The sequence below is a fragment of the Maylandia zebra genome, linkage group LG14 (assembly GCF_041146795.1).
Source record: "Maylandia zebra isolate NMK-2024a linkage group LG14, Mzebra_GT3a, whole genome shotgun sequence".
In the NCBI taxonomy this organism is placed as follows: domain Eukaryota; kingdom Metazoa; phylum Chordata; class Actinopteri; order Cichliformes; family Cichlidae; genus Maylandia; species Maylandia zebra.
This window is the reverse complement of record NC_135180.1, coordinates 16,034,016-16,054,793: the sequence shown is the minus strand read 5'-3', so window position 1 is coordinate 16,054,793 and position 20,778 is coordinate 16,034,016. Positions and strand designations below refer to the sequence as shown.

Genomic DNA, 20,778 nt, shown 5'->3' with positions numbered 1-20,778 from the left:
AGCGATGACGGACTCAGCCGTGTTGCAATAAATGAGCAATTTGCATATCAGTCAGGTGATCACTTCCTGTGGTGAAGTCCATTCTTGCATTGAGGCTGTTGGCTTAAATCCTTCCCAGAGCAGCAGTCGGTGACCTATTTGTGCTTAAGAGAAAACCTCTTAAATCATCTGTACTTGGTTAGTTTGCCTACATTCAGCTTCACTAGATTGGTGGTCTTTGTTCAAGGAAGGACAGGAATAGGTTGTTTATGACCACGCCTGTTGTGGTTTTATTCTAGCACTAAAAAGCAGTCCGATCAGACCCAGCTGCGAGCCCTCTGCACTGCAGCCTGTTATACCCAGCGGGCGGGTCAGCACAGGTGGATGTGTTGGCAGCTTGACAGGTGGGGAGGGTGTGTGAAAGTCTGTCTTTATGCGCGTGTCTGCCACACATGCTTTTAGTCTCAGTGTCCGTAGTTCTATCAATAATGCAGCTGCTCACTCTCAGTCTCACTCTTGAGCCCTTGCTTTCTCTGCCATTAAATATGCATCAATTTCCCAGTCCTAAGTCTCTGTCCCCTCCCAGTTCCCATAAACTGCCCTGCAATCCCAACAGCATGCTCATTGCTGATGAGTTGACTTAGTAAAACTAAAATGTTTGTAAAATCCATTCTTTGTCAGCTGTTATTAAAATGTTATTTCTGTTATTAATTTGAGCTTTAAGCTGAAATTAAAACATGATACTGACGAGCTCAGAGTGATTGTCAGAGGTTTGCCAGCGTGTTGCCATCAGTCTGAATGAGGGGACTCGACTCCACTTGGCTCCCAGCGGTCAGCCAAGTGGCTGCCAACTTACTCCTATACAACAGGAAGGCTGCTGAGGACAAAAGTAATAATTAAATGGGAATTTGTCTATACTGACACCAACAGATGTCACTGTATTTGAATTACTGTGCAAAGGTTTGGGGCAATACTTCCAAATGTTCACTTTAAAGTGCCATAACGATAATCCACAATACTGAAATCCACTGTTCCTGAAGTCACAACTATTAAAACTCACTGATGTTCTTTGTCATGCTGCACAAATTACGTATAAAGCAATAAGCGGCCTGCTTCCTGACAATACACTACATTTCTTTTTTTTCTTTTTTTTTAAGAGATGGAGGATCCGGTTAAGCGGGGAATTCGATTTAAAACATCTGTGTTTGTGCAATGTTAAAAAGTTTTTGCATGTCTGTATGTGGAGTGACGTTGTGGAACAGATTGCTGAAGTTCATTACTCACTGTCCCAGCACAACTCGGGTTTAAAATGTAGAACAAAATGATGGTTTTTGCAGGGTAGAAGGAAGAGGAAGGACTTTGATTGGGTGCTCTTGTCCGCTATCCACTCTTCACACACTGTGTGTGTATAGCTATATGTGTATGCATGTGTATGTAAACATATTATTTTAAAAAAAAAAGTATCTCTTGGTGTGTTACTCGTGTTACCAAACTAAATATATGTAGACAATTATAAGGAAGGATTTATGAAGGGATAAGGCAGAAACGGGAAGTAAAAGTGATGATAAGTAGTTACTAAATAATGGAGTATTTTTTTGTTTTGTTCTTTTTCTCTTTTGAGTTGTACTATCATGTTCAAAATAATTCCCAGTGATTCCCATCCCCAGGCACTTCATGACCTATCTATGCCCCTCTAATGCACATGCTTGTTACTTAATGACTGATGTACATGCAGATATGATAGAACTGCATCTTTAGTCTCTGAAACACAAGACACTGCAAAAATGTCTTTTTAGAACTTTTAACCTGTTTGAAAATATCTGTTAGTTGTTAACTGATGTTTGCAAACCTTAGAGGAAGAAAAATATGCACAGTTGCAGTGACTGACTTGAACCCAGTATTTTAAGAAGGGGTTTCTGTTGTTATTTTTTTTTTTCCCCAGACAGATAACACCCACACAAATGTCTACAGGACTACAGGTAGCACAGACAACAAAAAGTCACTCTGGAAAGAGTGAGCCAACATTTAATATCAGCGCAGTTATTGTAAGACGTGCCAAATAACACAATAACAGGAAGGCATTTTGAAGTTTGACAGCAAACCTGAAGCTGCGTGGCTGTCGTGAAGTCACTTACACACACGCATGTTTAATTTACACACTGTTTGCACCAGACATCCTCCTGTTTCGGGATATTTGCAGGCCTAAAAATTCAAGTTGTTCCTGGTTGGAGTCCACAATCCCAGACACTTAATCACTCATGAAATCCTAATGCTTGGCTCCTTACTATCCTTGTTTGTTTTTTTGTTTTGTTTTTGCTGTTCTTTAGTAAATATGGACTGAATTTTTATGAAGTTGCATAACGTATAATATATAATTAGGTATATAATATATATGGCCTTGTTTTGTTTTGTTTTTTTTCTTCTTCTTCCGAGTGTGCATGCATGCATCCATTGTTCAGGCTGGATGAGTCCTTATTAGGCATTGCTGGCAACAGGAAGTGGGCTGGGCTTTGGTGCTGTGTCACAGGAAGTAGCAGATTGTATCACGGGCGGGACAGATGGAGGGAGAGGTGGAAGAGATGGATTAGGGGACTATAGGGAGACCATGCAGGGAAAATAAGGAGAGGAGGGGGAGGGATCGTAAAACCTTTGTTGTTCTGCATCTGCACAACTCCTCTACTCACCATTTATCGACACTTTGGTTTCTTCTGTTTTGCTGTGCTTTAAGCTGAGACACGCATGCACATTAACATGCATATATTAAGATTTACAGTTAAATGAATGAATACAGACTTTACAGTGTTTAGTGGTATTTATTTAAATGTTACGCCATTACTCTGGTCCAATGTTATCAGCATACACAAGGAAAAAGCAAATATGTGTGTAGAGAAGGAATATTTGTTTATTCTAAGATCTCTGTTTTAAACACGTCTGCCCTACCCGAGATACCTGAGTAAACATGGTTTTGTTTTTTTGTTTGTCTGTCTGCATAAACCTATTAATACCACTGATGTCAGCGCACATGTGGCTGTTTTCTTCTAAAGTGTGATGAGGTGGAGGCTGATGGAAAGCAGGTGGAAGATTCCAGTGACTCGTCTGTTTGGCAGAGCACGGCACAACTTCCCGTCTTTGTCGGCTTCCATTGTTGCGTTTTGTTTGGGATCAAACTAATCTGTTTATCCAAGCAGTTATCAACACCATACTGCATTTTTAGGTTTTTTGTTTTGTTTTTTCTTCCCACGTGTAGGCTACTGATTTCTTTATGTCGCTTTGAAGACGTTAGACTTTGTGGATATCGTTAATGTGGAATATTCTCCGGGTTTTTCTTCTGACATTGGCGGCTTTTTCACTCATTTTCAGTTCATTCCTTGTTCTTATTTTTGTTCTTTGTTCAGTCACTTAAGACTGATCTATGAATCATTTCAGCATAGAAACACCACACTCAAAACATGAACCAGTTTTGTGTCTACAGATAACCGAGAACAAAGAACCAGTTGTAAAATATATCTTTAGGCTCTTTGTTGCTAGCATCCTGTTGCGAAAACACATAATGTGTTTATAATTCTTTAGTTTAATGTTTGAAATAAATGCCACAATAACACAAAATAGTAATTTTGCTCCAGAAAGGCCCAAAGAGTTATTCACTAAAACGTTGCTCAGCATAGTGTGCAGTATGTCATTAAAGAAATCAGAGGAAACTGAACAGGTGGAAGAAAAGGTTTTTGAAGGCTTGCCACTTCTATCTAAACAGTATCTGAAAGTCAGGTCCTTTAAGAAATAGTAGGAAATCTAGCCTTCAGTTGATTTTTAAAGAATCAACTAAAGAAGAAAAACGGGGAGGAATGGGTGGGGTATACCAAATGACCCAAAAAGTTCAAATTGCTATAGGTAGGTATGGAGGTCACGAGAGAGGTGCTAGAGCAGGGGTGGCCAACTCCAGGCCTCGAGGGCCAGTGTCCTGCAGGTTTTAGACATCACCCTGGGTCAATACACCTGAATCAAATGATTAGTTCATTACCAGGCTTCTGGAGAACTTCAAGACATGTTGAGGAGGTAATTTAGCCATTTAAATCAGCTGTGATGGATCAAGGACACATCTAAAACCTGCAGGATACCGGCTCTCGAGGCCTGGAGTTGGCCACCCCTGCACTAGAGGCAGGCTCTGCCATGGTTGGATGGTTATAAATGTAGAAAAGTATTTTCACTTCATTTCATTTTTTTTTATCCACCATGTAGTACCATCTAGAAAACCTCTAATTAGCACAGCTTCATTTTTCAGCATGACAATGATCCCAAACACACTGCCAGTGTGGTAAAAGATATGGATGTGGATAGAAAAACACACAATGTATCACTCTCAGCCATAAATTGACCTCCCCAGAACGCCGACCGCAACATTACCGAAGCAGTGTGGGATCATCTTGACAGAGAACAGAACAAAAGTCAGCCAACATCCAAACAAGACCTTTGAATGTCCTTCAAGAAGCCTGGAGGACTATTCCTGAAGACTAGTTAAATGAACAAAAGCTGCCTAAGAGATTTCAGGCTGTGCTGAAAAATAAGGGTTGACATGCCAAAATTGACAAATACTGACTTCAAGATTATTAGACTTGTACAAACTTTTTTTTTTTTTCTGTATTTCCATTTATGTTTGTACTTATTTCCCATTTTCTAACAAAATATATAGAGTTTTTAGACAGGAATGTACACTTCAGCTTCTTTGCAAATAAAGGTTAAGACTTCAGTGAATAAAGGACATTGTCGTTCCAGTTTAGTGTGTTTTCTGACACGTTTGAAGCTCAAACAAAGCTGGTTATATTAGTGTTGTGGGTTTTTTGAAACCTAGGACACACTGAAATGTTCTTAATCTGGCCTTGTGGGTTAGTGAGTATGAGACTAGGTTTGTCTTGAAAGACTGGCCCTCGTGACTAAAAACTTTGTTCTTCGTTCATTTGTCTGCAGTTCTTCCTCAGCTTTCCTCGTTGGCCTCTCCTGTTCCTCCCGCAGTTCACGCTGAATCCCACATAAAACACACAGCCTTTATATGATATAAATTAATATTGGTTCTTCTTTGTCCTTATACAAAAAATGCAGTGTAACTGAAATTTTAGTAGTTTGCTTAATTGTCCTTGATTCTCAGCAGTAACACAAATGAATGTTTCCAAATTTTTATTTAATTTTTTTCATTTTTGCAAACATTTCAGGTTATTAATAGAACATGTTGCTAACGTAAACAAAACAAATGAAACACTGTTGCTGTGGACTGAGTTTCCTCTTAAGGCATCTAGAGTATGTTAGGTACCCAGCTGTACCTTTAGAAGAACAAGTACCTCCACATTTTCAGGATGTTGGTATCGATTTGGTACTGAAGTATCTGTTTTTGTCACATCCCTAAAAACGACAGTCTAGTGTATTTCTCCGATGACACTCTATAGTACAAACATGTTTGCAGCAGAGCTCACAAAGACCTTTTCATGCTTTTGTCGGCTGAAGTTGCCGTCGCTACTATAAAGACCTGTGGTTTAATTTTTGTGGCTGTACTTTAATTTGGCTTTGGATCGTTTTAATTCTTCCTCGTTTTTGTGGCAGCATGTAGTGGGTGTTTTTGTTCCGGCTTGGAAGAGCAGAAATCGACTCTTAGTTGCCAGATGTCTATATTACAAAGCAGGATTTCAACTTATCTAGGTAACCCGGAGTTAACCCTGAAGTTTTCTGTAGTGTGAAGGTGGATCACTTCTTACTGGGGGGCATCACCATGGTAACGCACTCTGACCCTAACCTGCTCCGGAGCAGATTATGTTCAACAGGTATGAAATCACTGTGTACATGACAGTGTGTACATAACATCACCATTCCTGCAAGACCCCAGAGACCTCTGTATACGAAATAGGAAGGTCAGAAGTCTTTGCGTTTCTCTGTGGGGCGATCGTGGCTCAAGAGTTGGGAGTTCGTCTTGTAATCGGAAGGTTGCCGGTTCGAGCCCCGGCTTGGACAGTCTCGGTCGTTGTGTCCTTGGGCAAGACACTTCACCCGTTGCCTACTGGTGGTGGTCAGAGGGCCCGGTGGCGCCAGTGTCCGGCAGCCTCGCCTCTGTCAGTGCACCCCAGGGTGGCTGTGGCTACAATGTAGCTTGCCATCACCAGTGTGTGAATGTGTGTGTGAATGGGTGGATGACTGGATATGTAAAGCGCTTTGGGGTCCTTAGGGACTAGTAAGGCGCTATATAAAATACAGGCCATTTACCATTTCTCTGACTGTCAGTAGGTTAATTCTCAGATCCAGCTTTATTACTTTTTTCCTCTGTTGGCCTCAGATTAATTTACAACAGTTTCATTGTTCCATCAGCATTAATTAGAACTAATTACATTTGGAAATTTTGCTGGCTTTCCTTCTTACCCTCAAGGAGGCTAAACTTTATTCATATCTGAGCTCTTTCTAGTCTTACTGGCTAAAACTTGCATGCATTCATACAGCACTTTGAATACTGAACACTGCTTTTCCTCTGGCACACACACTCACCCTGCAGCACCTGTGTTGCTTTGATTCTGTGTTGTGCGTTTTAAATTTTTCTAACATTACACTTTGCTATTCCTATGCTGCCAATACACTGTGTTCGTGATTAGCCAGATGCTGCTAGCGCCACTCCTTCCTGTGAACCCATTTGTAACTAGAACCCTGGGTTACTGAGTCAATAACCAGTTTTATTTGGCTATAAGGGTAAATGAAGTTAACAGAAAGATCCCTTTGAAATGCTGAACTTGTGGTAGTACAAGCCTGAGTACTAGTCAGACAAAAAGTAGATTATTTAGACTTTAAAGAGTCAACTAAGCAATGCTGTAAACGAATGTTGATGATTTCTTCTTTGTGCTCTGTTTTTCAGTGAATCAAGTATTTGCCAGGCTCGGGCCACTGTGATGATCTATGACGATGGCAATAAGAAGTGGCTTCCTGCGGGCACCGGACCCCAAACCTTCAGCAGGGTGCAGATCTATCACAACCCAAGCAACAATGCCTTTAGGGTAGTGGGACGCAAGATGCAGACAGATCAGCAGGTACATCTGCCAGCTTTGGGCAGGCTTAGCATAGTGTCTGGCTTTGTGAGATGTGTGTAGTGTCTGTCATGTGGCCTGTGGGCGTCTGTGTTGTTTAAAGGTGTCTGAGTAAGCAAGAGTGAGAATACTGGGTGCCCATTCATTGACATCATTGTAAATGATACCCTAAACTGTATCTGTTTGTTATATGGAGAGTATTTACTGTAAGTATAGTTTTATTAGAAGCACTTGAGAACATTTTTACATCGTCTACCACTGTGCTGTTTATGTCCCTCCCCCCTAAACCCTCTGCCCATCCAAGAAGCCACAGGAAGGATAATAAATCACAACCAAACCTATTTTCTGTCCCCTTGTTTGGTTGCAGAGCAGTTTTAGACTCTACCTTATGTTGCAGTTATTTACACTCACTGGCCACTTTATTGGGTACACCTGGCTAGTATACAAACTCTTGCCTTCAGAACTACCATAATTATTCATGACACAGATTCAACAAAGTGCTGGAAACATTCTTCAGATTTTTTTGGTCCATGCTAACTTGTCATCACACAGTTGCTTCAGATTTGTTGGATGCACATCCATAATGGGATTCATCTGTTCCACCACATCCCAAAGGTGCTCTACAAGACGGGATGGAACCAGTCTCATGTTGTTTATGCCACTGAGACCTAAGATCGGATCAGATGACATTTTTCCAATTTTTCTGTTGTCCAATTTTAGTGAGCCTGTGTGAAATTTAGCCTCAGTTTCCTGTTCTTAGCTGACAGAGGTGGCACCTGGTGCAGTCATCTGCTCTAACCCATCTGCTTCAATGGTTCAGAGATGCTTCTCTGCATACCTTGGTTGTAATAAATGGCTCTTTAGACAGGCTTCCTATCAGTTCAAAGCACTCTGGCTCTGCTCCTCTGACCTCTGACATCTTCTTGTAGAGAACTGCCCCTCGCTGGACATTTTCTCTTTCAGACCATGCTTTGTAAACCCCATAAATGGTTGTGTGGGGAAAATCCCCATAGATCAGCTTTCTGAAATACTCAGGCCAGTCTGTGCGGCACTATCATGCCACATTTATAATCAGTTAAATCACCTTTCTTCCTCATTGTGATGCTTGGGTTGAACTTCAGCAGGTCATCTTGACCATGTGTACATGAGTTGCTGCCATGAGATTGGCTGACTAGATATTAGCATTAATGAGCAGTTGATCACGTGTACTTAGTGGCCGGTCAGTGTATGGTCTAACTAGTTTCCTCATAGTTTCTCTCTGATGTCTGTGTGTCTGAGAGAGAGAGACAGAAAGGGGGAGGGGTGGAGCAAGCAAGGCTTCTGTGGGGAGCCACTGTATTAGAAACACTATGAATTTTCATTATTTTATAAACACTGATGCAAATATGATCGCATGAACCTAGCAGACAGAAGTATTTACTTTTAGGCACAGAATGAATTAATGAAACCTGATGAAAGGTGGAGCAGGGAATCCGTTAAGTTTGCGTGTGGAGCACGATCACTGCTTCACGCCGTTTGCAGCCGTTTATCCAAACACTTGCTGCTCTTAACTACACTTATAAACAGGCCCTGGGTTACCTTATTTATCTTTAAGCCTGTGTTTTAATTCCTTTCAGTGCTTTTAATCTTACAGATTTTGCTGAGCTGAGCTTTGAATCAACTGTTGTCTTAAGCAAGAGCACTTCCACCACATTCATGCTTTTGATTACTGTCAGTTTGCGAGAGGTGCACGCAAACATGCAAAGCTGTTTTTTGTGCATTGTCAGCATGCCTTTGGCATAACATGTAGGAAAGTCTTCCTTCAGTTTTGAGTGCTCAAAGCAGAGGATAATGAAGGCGTGTCTTTGTGGTTATCACCAGATTATGACTCCCCAGCTGATAAAGGTGAACCGATTCCATGTTACAAAGCAGGGCAGCCTGAGTTTGGGTGCGTCTGTTCTTGATACGCCCGTCTTAGTGTCTCTCTCTCTCCCCTTCTTTAAACATTCAGCACTCTGAAGTGTTCCCCAGAGACGTGTCTTAAAGTGGAAGATGTTTCCTGTGAGATAGTTAGCCTGTTCAGCCATTTCCTGTGACAATTTAGGACGTAGTTTGATACCCAGTAAGGACTCTATATTTGTGTCTGACGGAAACATCCAAGTGAGTTTAGGCTTGTGGTTAATGAGAGCAGCAGGAAGAAAATGAGAATTTTCTGTCTCTCCTTTTCATGTTCTCCTCTTCCTTTTTTTCTTTTTTCTTGTGCCTGTGGTGTCTTTAGAAGTGTCTTTGTGGTGTCACGCTTGTTTTATGCATCCTGGTGTGATTTAAGACGAGTTAAAAAGCACAAGTGGAACCTGCGGCATTAAGGCTTTTCATCATGCCACAGGTTTTACTTGATTCCTTTTATCCTGATTCGTGATGCAATTCTCTTTGCATCTACACACTACCTTGCTATTTTTAAACAGGAAGACTGAAGTTGTATTTGTTTATTTTTAATGATGATGATGATGTCTACAGTGGCAGATGAACTTGCTACCCTTACATTCAGTGCATGCTGCCCCCCTGTGACAGGGTCTCCTATCCTCCCCTCTCCTCTGTGGAATCCAGAGGCTGTTAAACAAATAGTGAAATGGCATGTCAGCACATTCAGGCAAACACTCAAACCCAGAACGTTTTTCCCCAGCTCCATAAGCTTCACACCACCTGGTGGTTGGAATCTGTACCAGCATACCACAAACATTTAAGCAGATACAGTCGTGTTATGCATAAGCAGGGATATTAGGTTGTGGAGATTTTAGAAGTTGTTTTGGATATATAATTTATTTTTAAACGACTTTGTAACTCCTCTGCTCTCTTTCTCCTCCTCAGGTTGTTATAAACTGTCCAATCATTAGAGGCCTCAAGTATAATCAGGCCACACCTAATTTTCACCAGTGGCGGGATGCCCGACAAGTTTGGGGACTCAACTTTGGCAGCAAGGAGGATGCTGCTTTATTTGCCAATGGCATGAGCCACGCTCTGGAGGTCCTCAACTCCATGGCAGACGCAGGTAAATTAGCATCTGTAGCTACTCCATGGACTTTGCTTATGACTCCAGCACGAATGAAAACGTCCCAAACTTACAACTTCCTGTTTTGTGGTAACTTATCAGCCAGAACATGGTAAACATTATACTAACACCACACAGAGGTTATATATGTGTTTCTTGTCAATCAGTTAGAGAAAAAAGGCATGTGATTGAGCTGATATTAACACCGCCCTGGACCGCATGAAACACCTTGCTAACAAGCTTCCTTCAAGTGATGAGTATGATTCACAGTGATGTACAACAAACAGGGTAGCTGGGTAGATATAAAAAAGTCAAATAATGTTATTTGTTTGGCCTCGTGCTGCTGTGCTGGCTACAGTTGTGCACAGAGTTGGTGTAAATGCATGAAAATTACTCACTCAGATCACATTTTGTCATTTAGACGTAGACTTTATTAATTCCACACTGGGGGAATTCACATGTTACAGCAACACTGGATTTATTTATTTATTTTTAAATAAGGAAAAAAAATGATACAAGTGTCATTTCTACTATTTACAAATGGTTGCTATATACAATAAGTATTTGTCATTGTCATATTTTTCATATGTGCATAAAGTGCAGTGGGAGTAAACCTTTATTTTTGTAGGTATCTATTGTGTGTAATGTACAGTCTGACCGCTGTTGGGATGAAGGACCTGCGATAGAGCTGCGTCCTACACTGTGGCTGTTAGAGTTAAACACACTATTTCTTAGACATCAGTCCACACGTGTCCATCCAATCCTGTTAAATAGAAAATAGTTTGAATATTTCCTCAGAAGGAATCCTGGTATTCATCGAACACATAATTAGAACTTCTGTTGTTGTTTTGTTTTGTTTTTTTAAAATGTGTTCATTTTTAACAGTTTCAGCACTTATTCATAGTCAGTGTTGTTCTTACCTCTGCTTATTTACAACAGCTGGCTATTTAAATGAATACTCTGTATATCCTGTGTCGCTGAGCCATGAAAAATACTTGATAAAATGTAGCATTGTAAATGCTTGATTAGTGGGCACCACCCATTTGAGGTCCCTGTGTGTCATATCGTGGCTGTCCACACTGTCTGCAGACTTTGTACAGTATCAACAGCACAGATATAAAAAAGTGTGTACGTCTGTAAAAGCACAGATTGGATAAACTTGAGCGTGTCAGGAGTTATTGCTTCATAGTAATCATCACAAATGTTTTCTATTTTCTGTTTTGGCAGGTTATGCTACCCTCCCCCGCCCCATGTCAAATGGGCCTTCTCCTGAAGAGCTTGAACAACAGCGGAGGTACCTTGAAGACTTTCTGCTAAATGCAGTCCGCCTTCTTCACTTTGCTAGTTGTAATCCACCGCTGGTCGCATTTTACTGCTTCTCCGCTTGCATATCTTCTGGGCTTGGTTCAGCTGATAACTCTGATTACATTTCCAGGTTTCAGCTTGGTCGTAAATGACTGTTTGTTTAATAATCAGATATTTTTTCTGATTCTTTTTTGTTTACCTCTTATGTGAGCTTACGGTACTGTGCGGCCATGTGAAGTGTATGTTTTCTAACTGATGCAAACAATCTCCTGGGTTCAGTTGCATAACAATCAATAGCAAGTCGAGCTGTTTTGGCTCTGCAGTAGTCCACTTGGCAGGGTTAGGGCACACACGCATATGCAGAGGATTTGATGGCATTAGCTTGACGCTGACGCTGTTAAAGCCTTAGTCAGCCCGTGTAGTTTAAAGGTTAAAAAGACAGTAAAGTGGATGCTGCTTACATTTTCCCGCTTACATTTTCCCGCCATGTCTCCATCAGCCTGTCCCATCAGCGAGACACTTGGACTCGCATGGACTAAGCATTAACCTTTTAATCTTATTTACACTAAAAGGTGATAAAGATCAGAGTCTAGGTGGATTTTATAATCGGCATTGCTGCTTGCCTGGCTGTCTCATTATCCAGTGGCGCGCTGAGGCTCAGGGAGCTTCTAAAACCTTAAAAGTCCAACAGAGATGCAGGTGTTTGTGGGTAATATTTGCAGCTGTAAACATCGATGATGTTCAGCAGTTGTGAAAAGAGGCAGAATAACAGACATGAATGCGATCGCCCCTCACCCTTTCCTTGGCTCGCTGCTTGACATCATGTGTGATTACGGGCATGTGTGTGGCTCTGCACTTTAGTGTGTGTACACTGTGTACAGTGTATGTGTGGTGCTCTGTAATCAGCTGTTATGAGTGGCAGATGTGTTGGGGAGAGGAGAGAGATGTAGCCAACCGAGGTAACTCGCATTGGATCATTTTGACCAGCTGTGGACTTTTTAGTGATAGACTAATTAAAAGTGAAATTCACCTCATGTCCTTTTACCAAATTCTCTAGATTTTATAAAACTGTTTGTTTGAAATGTTAGAAGTTGCCCTGAAACAGCGGCTGGTGCATAAATAATTCAGATATCTACAGGACACTTGCACATGATTCAAGGCTTTCTGAGTCTCAGACTTTAATTTAATTGTGGGCCAGTTTATGGTAATTGCTCTTGGTTTATTTTAAATGTGTTCACATACAGATGTGACAGATTTGTTTGTTTGTGCACAGGTTGGAGCAGCAGAGGTTGGAACAGCAGGACCGGGAGCGTCAGGAGAGAGAAAGACAGGAGCGGGAGCGGCAGGAAAGAGAGAGGCTGGAAAGAGAAAGACAAGCTGCTGCAGGTCAGGAAACACCTGCGCTGGTCAACATAACACCACTTGACATTAATACACTTCAGTTTTGTTCTGTTTCAGCGTTATACTCAGATAAATGTGCAGCACATGATCGCCCTGAAGGGAAAGCTGGAATTCATTCTGCGTACCAAAAACAACAGGGGATTTTAAGACTGATACAGGGTCGTGTCAGACAGAGGTTGTGACTTTTTCTTTCACTGGCTGAATTTTTGTTTTTTTGTTTTTAAACGTTGATGGAAAATCTGAAGGCTGTCCCTAATTCTGAACCGTAATAGTAAATGATTCATGCACAACACCGTCGAGAACTGTGCTCTCAACATCTGTGCCGCGTCTTTCTTGACATCAGACATCATATATTAGAATTGTCGATCAAGGTCTTGGAGTGTCTGTATCCACAAGCAGTCACAGAGGGGGTGCAGCTGCACCGGGTACAAAACCATGCTGCTGGATGCTCTCCAGATAAACCAAGTGCTTATAGGATTGGGAAGCAGATAAGATGCTGCTGGTAATTCCAGTGTCCAGCAGAGTGAAAATTCAGCATTCAAATCACAATTAAATCAGACATTAAAAGTGGTTTGTCCAACGCAGAAAAATATAAAACCACTAGACATGGAGCATCAATCAAGCTGTTTAAGTTAAATTGGAATTTTTAGATGCAGGAGCTGTTTTAGTGCTTTAGGTGCTGCCTCTATGCTCTGTTTATGCTTTTGACAGTTTTAGATAGTGAGGATCAGTCATGCCCTCTGTATCATACAGAAGCCATCTAAGCATTGTTTTGAATTTTGTTTACCTGCGTCATGCTGTCATTGGTGTGAATCTTCTCTGAATACTTTGCAAACTGATGGTCCTTCTCTGTCCAGTTCCTCCAGCCCCTCCAGCTCCTCCACTGGCCACTGGAGGCCCCGCTCCTCCACCGGCTCCTCCTCCACCCCCTGGCCCTCCTCCAGCTCCTGCCCCTCCTCCAGCAGCTGGCATCCCCCCGCCTCCGGGACCACCTCCCACAGGACCTCCCCCGGCCCCACCCCTGCCCACTTCGGGTGGCGGAAATGACATTGGCGGTGGGGGAGGAGGGGCAGGAGGGGGCTTGGCGGCTGCCCTTGCAGGAGCTAAACTCCGCAAAGTATCCAAGGTGTGTATGTGCCAGATTTGACTGTTACTTTGCCGCTGCTGTTAAAGGCCTCGTTAGCATACAATTGACAAATCACTCAATCTGTCATGTGCTTCTCTCATTATTCTAATTGGATATTCCGCTGTTGTAATGACACAATACTAAGAGTTATTTAGAGATGTAGATCTGTGACACCACCATCCATCCTTTTGCTATTTGCTGCCCTCAGCAGGATGATGGCCCGTCTGCTCCTCCAACTCCAACTCCAGTTTCCAGAACTGAGTCCACCCGCAGCAGCAACGCATCCATTGGAGGAGGAGGAGGAGGGGGTTTGATGGGTGAAATGAGTGCCATCTTGGCACGCAGGTGGGTGACGCCACAGGTTTGAAGCCACATAAGGTTTTATATTAACTAGTTACAATCTTCACTTGTCTTTTGATCAATAATCATTTATTACATGCGTTATATTCAGTCAGCTCTTGCAAGTTTTTCTGCTTGATTATTAAACTTAGTATTTTTATTTTCCTTTATCAGGAGAAAAGCTGCAGACACTGGAGAGAAGCCACCTGTGAAACCACAAGATAATGTGAGGGTCGGCTTTTTGTCAAATTGTTTTTGTAATGATAATTTTATTCTTGGACTTTATTAAAGTAGCTTTGCATCCTTTATAGTTCAAATAGCCCTTATTTATGTCTTGATGCATTCTCAATCATCCAATAGAGTAAATCTCCAAAAAGTTGATTCTGTTCATCTGGACTTAGCGTTTTGTGGGAGAAACGTTTCGTCACTCATCCAAGTGACTTCTTCAGTCTCAGCTGACTGCAGGTTTCCCCAAATATTATAAACAGTGCATTTGCATAATGACTGAAACCAGCCCACTGAAGGAACAATGGGCTGGGAGGTCAGTTCCTTAATTTTAATTGTGCAAATTCTCATACGTGTCAGGAGTATCGGAGCAGTTGAGACGCATTTTTTCTAAACACCGGGTCTCTGTGGCTTTTAAACCCCAAAACACGCTGCGCCAAAAACTGGTCCACCCCAAGGATCGGGTCCCCCGACACAGAGTAACATAGTGTACGCTGTTAAGTGCCAGGAGGATTGCCAGGATTTATACATCGGGGAAACCAAACAACCTCTGGCGAAGCGGATGGCACAACACAGAAGAGCTAACTCGTCAGGCCAGGACTCTGCAGTCTGTTTACACCTACAGGCCAGTGGACACTCCTTCAATGAGGATGTACACATCCTGGACAGGGAAGAACGCTGGTTTGAGCGCGAAGTCAAGGAGGCCATTTACGTGAAAAGGGAAAGACCATCTCTGAATCAAGGAGGGGGCCTAGGGGTACATCTTACGCCATCTTACAATGCTGTGTTTGCAGCCATTCCCCAACTCTCTGTGAATGGTACTCATGGCTATTGATCAGTGGGTTTTGGTCAGTGGTTGTTGATCAATGGTCATGAGAATTTGCAAAATTAAAATTAAGGAACTGACCTCCCAGCCCATTGTTCCTTCAGTGGGCTGGTTTCAGTCATTATGCAAATGTACTGTTTATAAGATTGGAGAAACCTGCAGTCAGCTGAGACTGAAGAAATCATTTGGATGAGTGACGAAACGTTTCTCCCACAAAAAGCTACATCCAGATGAACAGAATCAACTTTTTGGAGAACCCTTATTTATCTTACAGTGAGCCTCGACCCAGCCCCATAGTTCATTCAATATATAAAACAAGCCGTTACTACTAGCTACTGATATACTCTCCCCTGTAAGCCAGCTTTGTCCTGATTGGTTGCCCCTCGTAAATAAAACATTTAAACAGCAGGTGGGTGGGGTTTCTATGGAAGCCCGTTTCCGCCACTAAAAAGAAAAAAAAGCTAGTATCCATAACTCGAAATTTCGAGTTATTATCTCGAAATTTCGAGTTATTATCTCGAAATTTCGAGAAATATAACTCGAAATTTCGAGTTACTTTTCTCAAAATTTCGAGTTAGCTCTGCCAATCAAAAATATACGTGAATGAGGTCGCTTTCTTGTTACCCGGAAGCATATGGCGCAGGACTGCGCACTCAAAAACGGATCCCAACAAATTAAAGTATGTTTGCTGATAGTAACACCATGTGATTCAGCTAATAACACAGGGATTTCATCATTTGTGAAGCCAGGCTGAAAACACTCAGCAATCTGTGCATTCATGACTGGATGTAATACCGGTAGCTTAGCTGTAGCATTTGTAGCTGAGGGCTTCAGCTTCCGGGTAACATGGAAATGACGTCATTCACGTAGATTACTGATTGGCAGCGCTAACTTGAAATTTCGAGTTGCTTTTCTCAAAATTTTGAGTTATGGATCCTTTTTTTTTTTTTTTTAGTGGCGGAAACGGGCTTCCATAGGTTTCTGTGCTCACGTTGGCAGGTTATTAAACATTGCCAAGAGTAGAATAAACGGTTGAAGCCTGAGTTTTCAACTCACACTTACAGATAAGATGTCATCATTTGACACCAGTATCATTGTAACATAACAATATAGACATGCCAGAAAGTAATGAGAAGCATAATCGGTTCCCTTTATGTAACACCAGACAAATGTAGAGTGTTTTTACATGTAACCAACCACTCAAGGCTGAGGATGACTCACTGTTAAGAGAAGTCTCCATGTTTTTTCTTCCCTCCTCTCCACAGGATGAGTCAGAGTCTCCAAGTCAAAGTGGTGAGAACTGAACAGTTTTGTCTGTAGCATGCCACCTACGTTCATTCTGATATACTGATATGAGTGAAGATTAACAACTCGTGTTTTCATACATTTTCTTTTTCAGACGCCGTCAGAAGACCTTGGGAGAAACCTTCTATGATCAGGTGAGCCAAGACGCAGTTATTTCCCTGCAGTAAATCTGTCACCTCCAGGTGTCCCATGTGTCGGTTCACCCTGTTCACCAGTGTGCGCACGTTTTTGTGTCCACCCCTGCGTCTTTGCACAAACGTGAGTTTTTTGTGCGTGTGTGCGAATGTCGTCCATTTTCATTTTAAGAGCGAGAGTGTGTGTGTGTGTGTCTCACTAACAGGAATAACTCCATCCCCAAGAGCATGGACTCCACTTCCTCATTGTCCCAAGTTCCCAGGTATACATGTGCCCCATTAATTCATGACCTTTAGCACCCCTTCCTTTATTCTTCCCTCTCAAATCTTCATGCTGGGGTAGCATATTTTACAGTTGATAGCACCATCTAATGGATGGGAGAATGGCGTGCACCCAAGCTACCCGTAGATGTAGCAGCTGAGTGTGCCGTCTCTGAAAACTGACTAATAAGATGGGAGCCTGGGTCTATGATTCATGCTTATTTTCAAGTCACTTCTCTCAGCTGGGGTTGGCTCTGTCCTCTCTGACATCTTTGATGGCTTTGTTTGTCTCTATGTTGTAGTTCAAGAACATACACGTAGTTTTTGTGGTAAAAGGTCCTAACAGAGCCATACACTACTCTTAAACCTGTGCTAGCTAGATCAGTTAATATCAGGCATTAATTTATAGCTCGTCAGCATCCTTCAGCTTCAGAAAGGTAGGTTAATGAGTTTACATAGGTTAACCTTCATTTCATTTCTGCATTCTTCCATTCACTGGTTCTTCATTTGCTCTATACTGTGGCAATGCATTTGATGAATATGCTGCACCTGTTTTGTGGAAAGATAAACATAAAATATTTGCATGTCTGTTTCATGTTTTGTTACAGGGCAAAGGCTGCAAGCAATAATAATGAAGCAAGTGGAGCCGATGACTCAGATTTAGAGAAAATGAAACAGGTAAATATGCTCATCGACCCAGCGATCGTCAGTTCTTGGCCAAAACAGCCACACTTGAATGTTTGGATCTGAATTTTTGTTATGTAAATGAGAAAGCTGATTTCTCTAAAGCTTCTGATACTCGTTTTGTTTTGCATGAATCTGGCTCCATCTGAATATGCTGGCTTGAGGTCACTTTTTGACAACAGTTTGACAATGGCAGTCTCAGACTGTTGAAATGAAGGTAGTTTGTAGCTTCCAGCTGTTTCCAGGAGTGTGTTGTTGAGTGTGTCACAAACAGGTTGGTGTGCGTTTATGCAGCTGGCACAACAGCAATAATATTAACTACTGACAATAATTACATTCCCAGCTTGGGACAGGAGCAGTCCGGATCTTATCACAGATGTGGTGTATATAATCATACTTCACAAGCTCCTGTTATTTCTAATCTGATGTGTGGGATGTTTGTTCCCATAGCTACACATAGGAAGTGGCCTCTTTAGTTATCAAAGCATCTATCAAAATAAAGCTGCCATGCAAAAAGACAGTCTGACCTCATGCATTATGTCACTGTTGTACTGTTAAATCTTGCAAGCAAACTGCAGGTAATGTGGATCGTCATTGTGTTTGCAGATTTCCATAAAAATAACCCATGCCTAAATGACAGAATTCAGTCCAGTTGATAAAGCCAACAATGTTATAGGTTTCATGCATGAAAAGGTCTTAATCCTGACAGAGGTTTAGAGAAACCTAAATTTTTCTGGTCAACACCAATGCATTGTGTTCTGCCACAAGTCAGAAAAATATATGTTGTATGTATATGGAGATTTCACATGTCACCTAGTTACTGCAAATAAACATTTTTTTTTTCCTAAATCACAAATGTATTGCCATGGCTAACGGTTTGTCCTATTTTTCTGCAGGAGATCTTGGAGGAAGTGCGGAAAGAACTACAAAAAGTCAAAGAGGAAATTATTGGAGGTTAGATTACACTTTGAAAAAAAACTTTAATTTTGCTCCAGTATCAGCTACTTTGTGTACTTACTGTGTGTTTCTCTTTGCTTTCACAGCCTTTATTCAGGAGCTTCAGAAGAGAAGCACATAGTTCTGCTGAGCGTCAGGTGTAACAGAGGGATGCGATGGGTGGAGCTGATCGAGGTCCGCTGAGGCCTTTCCTCCACGTCACCCTCTCATGTAGCCCAGGGATTTCTCTTTATCGTCTACACATTTTCTCTTCTCTCTCTCTTACACAAACACATGAGCATATGTGCTTACTGTACAACATCCATATTCACTTCATCTTAATGGTAACCCAGGGAACCTCCTCAAGTCGCCATTTGGCACTTTTTAACCATCACTTGCTTTTATTGCAGCGGTGATGTCCCCATCTGTACCATCTCTTCCCGCTCAGCCGTCCCGTCGTGCCCTTTTTGTGTCCCGTTCATCTGAATCATTTCAGAGCACTTAACTACCGCCAGAGTTGCTCTTGCAAGTTTGCCATCTCTAACCCCTCTTTGTTGCAGAACCCCTGCTGCTTGTGTCCTCTCCTTCTGCTATCAGATGCACCATTTTTCCTGGTAGAGAAGTCTTCAGTATTCAGGCACACTGTATTAGTCATATTTTTTACTGTAATAGAAAGAGGCTGGCATGCTGGGATCATTTTCTCCTTTTCTCAGTTGCCATGAAAATATTGAGACTTCTGCTAGTCTGTGTGGCAGCTGGATGTGGAGAGGGGAAAAAAATCAAACGAAACAGTGAAGCCATCTTCTTTAATACTGCAGCATATCTCAGTCAAGTGGACTTTAAGCTCCCGCCAAAGACTAAGAACTAAAGCGGCACAACGAAAGCCTTCACACTCCTGCTGCACAGAGATACTAGAGGAAGAGGAGACAAGCAAAGGGAAGTGTTCAACCAGAGTGCTGTGAAAGAGGAGTATGTTGTAGTTTTATGATGTGAGAAACTTATTCTCTTTGCATTGCACTTGTTCCAGAGGATGTGTGTGTGTGTGCGTGTGCCACACCGCCTTGATAGACTATTCCCTCTCACTTAAAATGAGACCTTATTCATTGGCCAGTGTGGCGCTCCTGCTGTCCACTGTGCTTCCGCTTGTTGTTATATTTTTTTTCTTTGTTTTGTTGTGTTTTTTCCCTTCTAGATCCGTTTTCTAATTTTGAAACATGAAAAATGGCCATGATGAGGTCAATTAATTTGGCCATGACCAACTGCCTTGAGAATAAATATATAAATATATATATATATGGAAAATATATATTTGTTTTGAGGGAAATGTTAGCAAAAAAGGTGTTTCTATTTTAATTGAAATGACTGGTGAATGGGAATTTCATTATCTTTTTTTTTTCAATGATTTGTTTTCTAATGAAATGTTTTGTTGTTTTTTGTTTACTTTCTTTTTTCTAGAGTCTAGGCTTTTTACACTGAAATATAAAGAAAACAGCTTAGAGACACTGGATTAGAAATGCCTTTATAGTCGAATACAGTTGCTTCTTGAAACGCATCACTTTGTCTGGACTCATCTTTTCTATTGTATTTGAATTTTATGGAGTGTGGGCTCTGCTGCACACATTTTGCTATATTTAAAATCCTAAACTATTTATGCATAAAAATGTTTACTTAGAACTTGGGAAATTGTCAGTCTTCTTTTGGCTGCTCCCTTTTAGGGTTCCTCATGACAGATCATCATCCTCCATCTCGCCCTATATCTAGCATCCTCTTATGTTACCCCATCAGTCTGTATGTCCTCCATCACTACATCCACAAACCTTCTCTGTGGTCTTCCTCTTTTCCTCCTGCCTGGAAGCTCGATATTCAATATCCTTTCTCCAGTATATCCACTATCCCACTTCTCCACATGTCCAAACCATGTCAGCCTTGCATCTCTGATTTCTGTCTCCAAAGCGCTCAACCTGAGCTGTGTCTCTGATATACTGATTTGTAATTCTGCTTACTCCCAATCAAAATCTGAACATAGATCTTGGACAGTAGTAAAACAAAAATCGGCATCTGAAATATTTTCCACATAAGGGTTGTGTACTTTTTAAAATTGTGTATTTTATTTATTTTTTATTCTAATAACGTCTGAAGGGTTAAATTTTTACGTATATGCTGTCAGATTTGATAAAATA

General features: G+C 41.5%; 1 protein-coding gene across 3 annotated transcripts in view; it reads left to right on the top strand.

The window, feature by feature from the left end:
* vaspb (vasodilator stimulated phosphoprotein b) overlaps positions 1-20,150 on the top strand; it is a 35,121-nt gene extending 14,971 nt beyond the window's left edge. The window contains exons 2-14 of one of the 3 annotated variants that reach the window (XM_014410016.4): positions 6,860-7,031; positions 9,876-10,056; positions 11,284-11,350; positions 12,635-12,747; positions 13,620-13,888; positions 14,100-14,233; positions 14,402-14,453; positions 16,544-16,571; positions 16,678-16,717; positions 16,924-16,980; positions 17,587-17,656; positions 18,559-18,616; positions 18,706-20,150. In XM_014410016.4, coding sequence (XP_014265502.2) covers positions 6,860-7,031; positions 9,876-10,056; positions 11,284-11,350; positions 12,635-12,747; positions 13,620-13,888; positions 14,100-14,233; positions 14,402-14,453; positions 16,544-16,571; positions 16,678-16,717; positions 16,924-16,980; positions 17,587-17,656; positions 18,559-18,616; positions 18,706-18,740 — 1,276 coding nt within the window. In that variant the 3' untranslated portion in view covers positions 18,741-20,150. Of the gene's footprint in view, positions 1-6,859; positions 7,032-9,875; positions 10,057-11,283; positions 11,351-12,634; positions 12,748-13,619; positions 13,889-14,096; positions 14,234-14,401; positions 14,454-16,543; positions 16,572-16,677; positions 16,718-16,923; positions 16,981-17,586; positions 17,657-18,558; positions 18,617-18,705 lie in introns of all 3 variants that reach the window. The other 2 variants (XM_004543976.6, XM_004543979.5) reach the window with 2 other exon arrangements.
* The last annotated feature ends 628 nt before the right edge of the window (positions 20,151-20,778 follow it).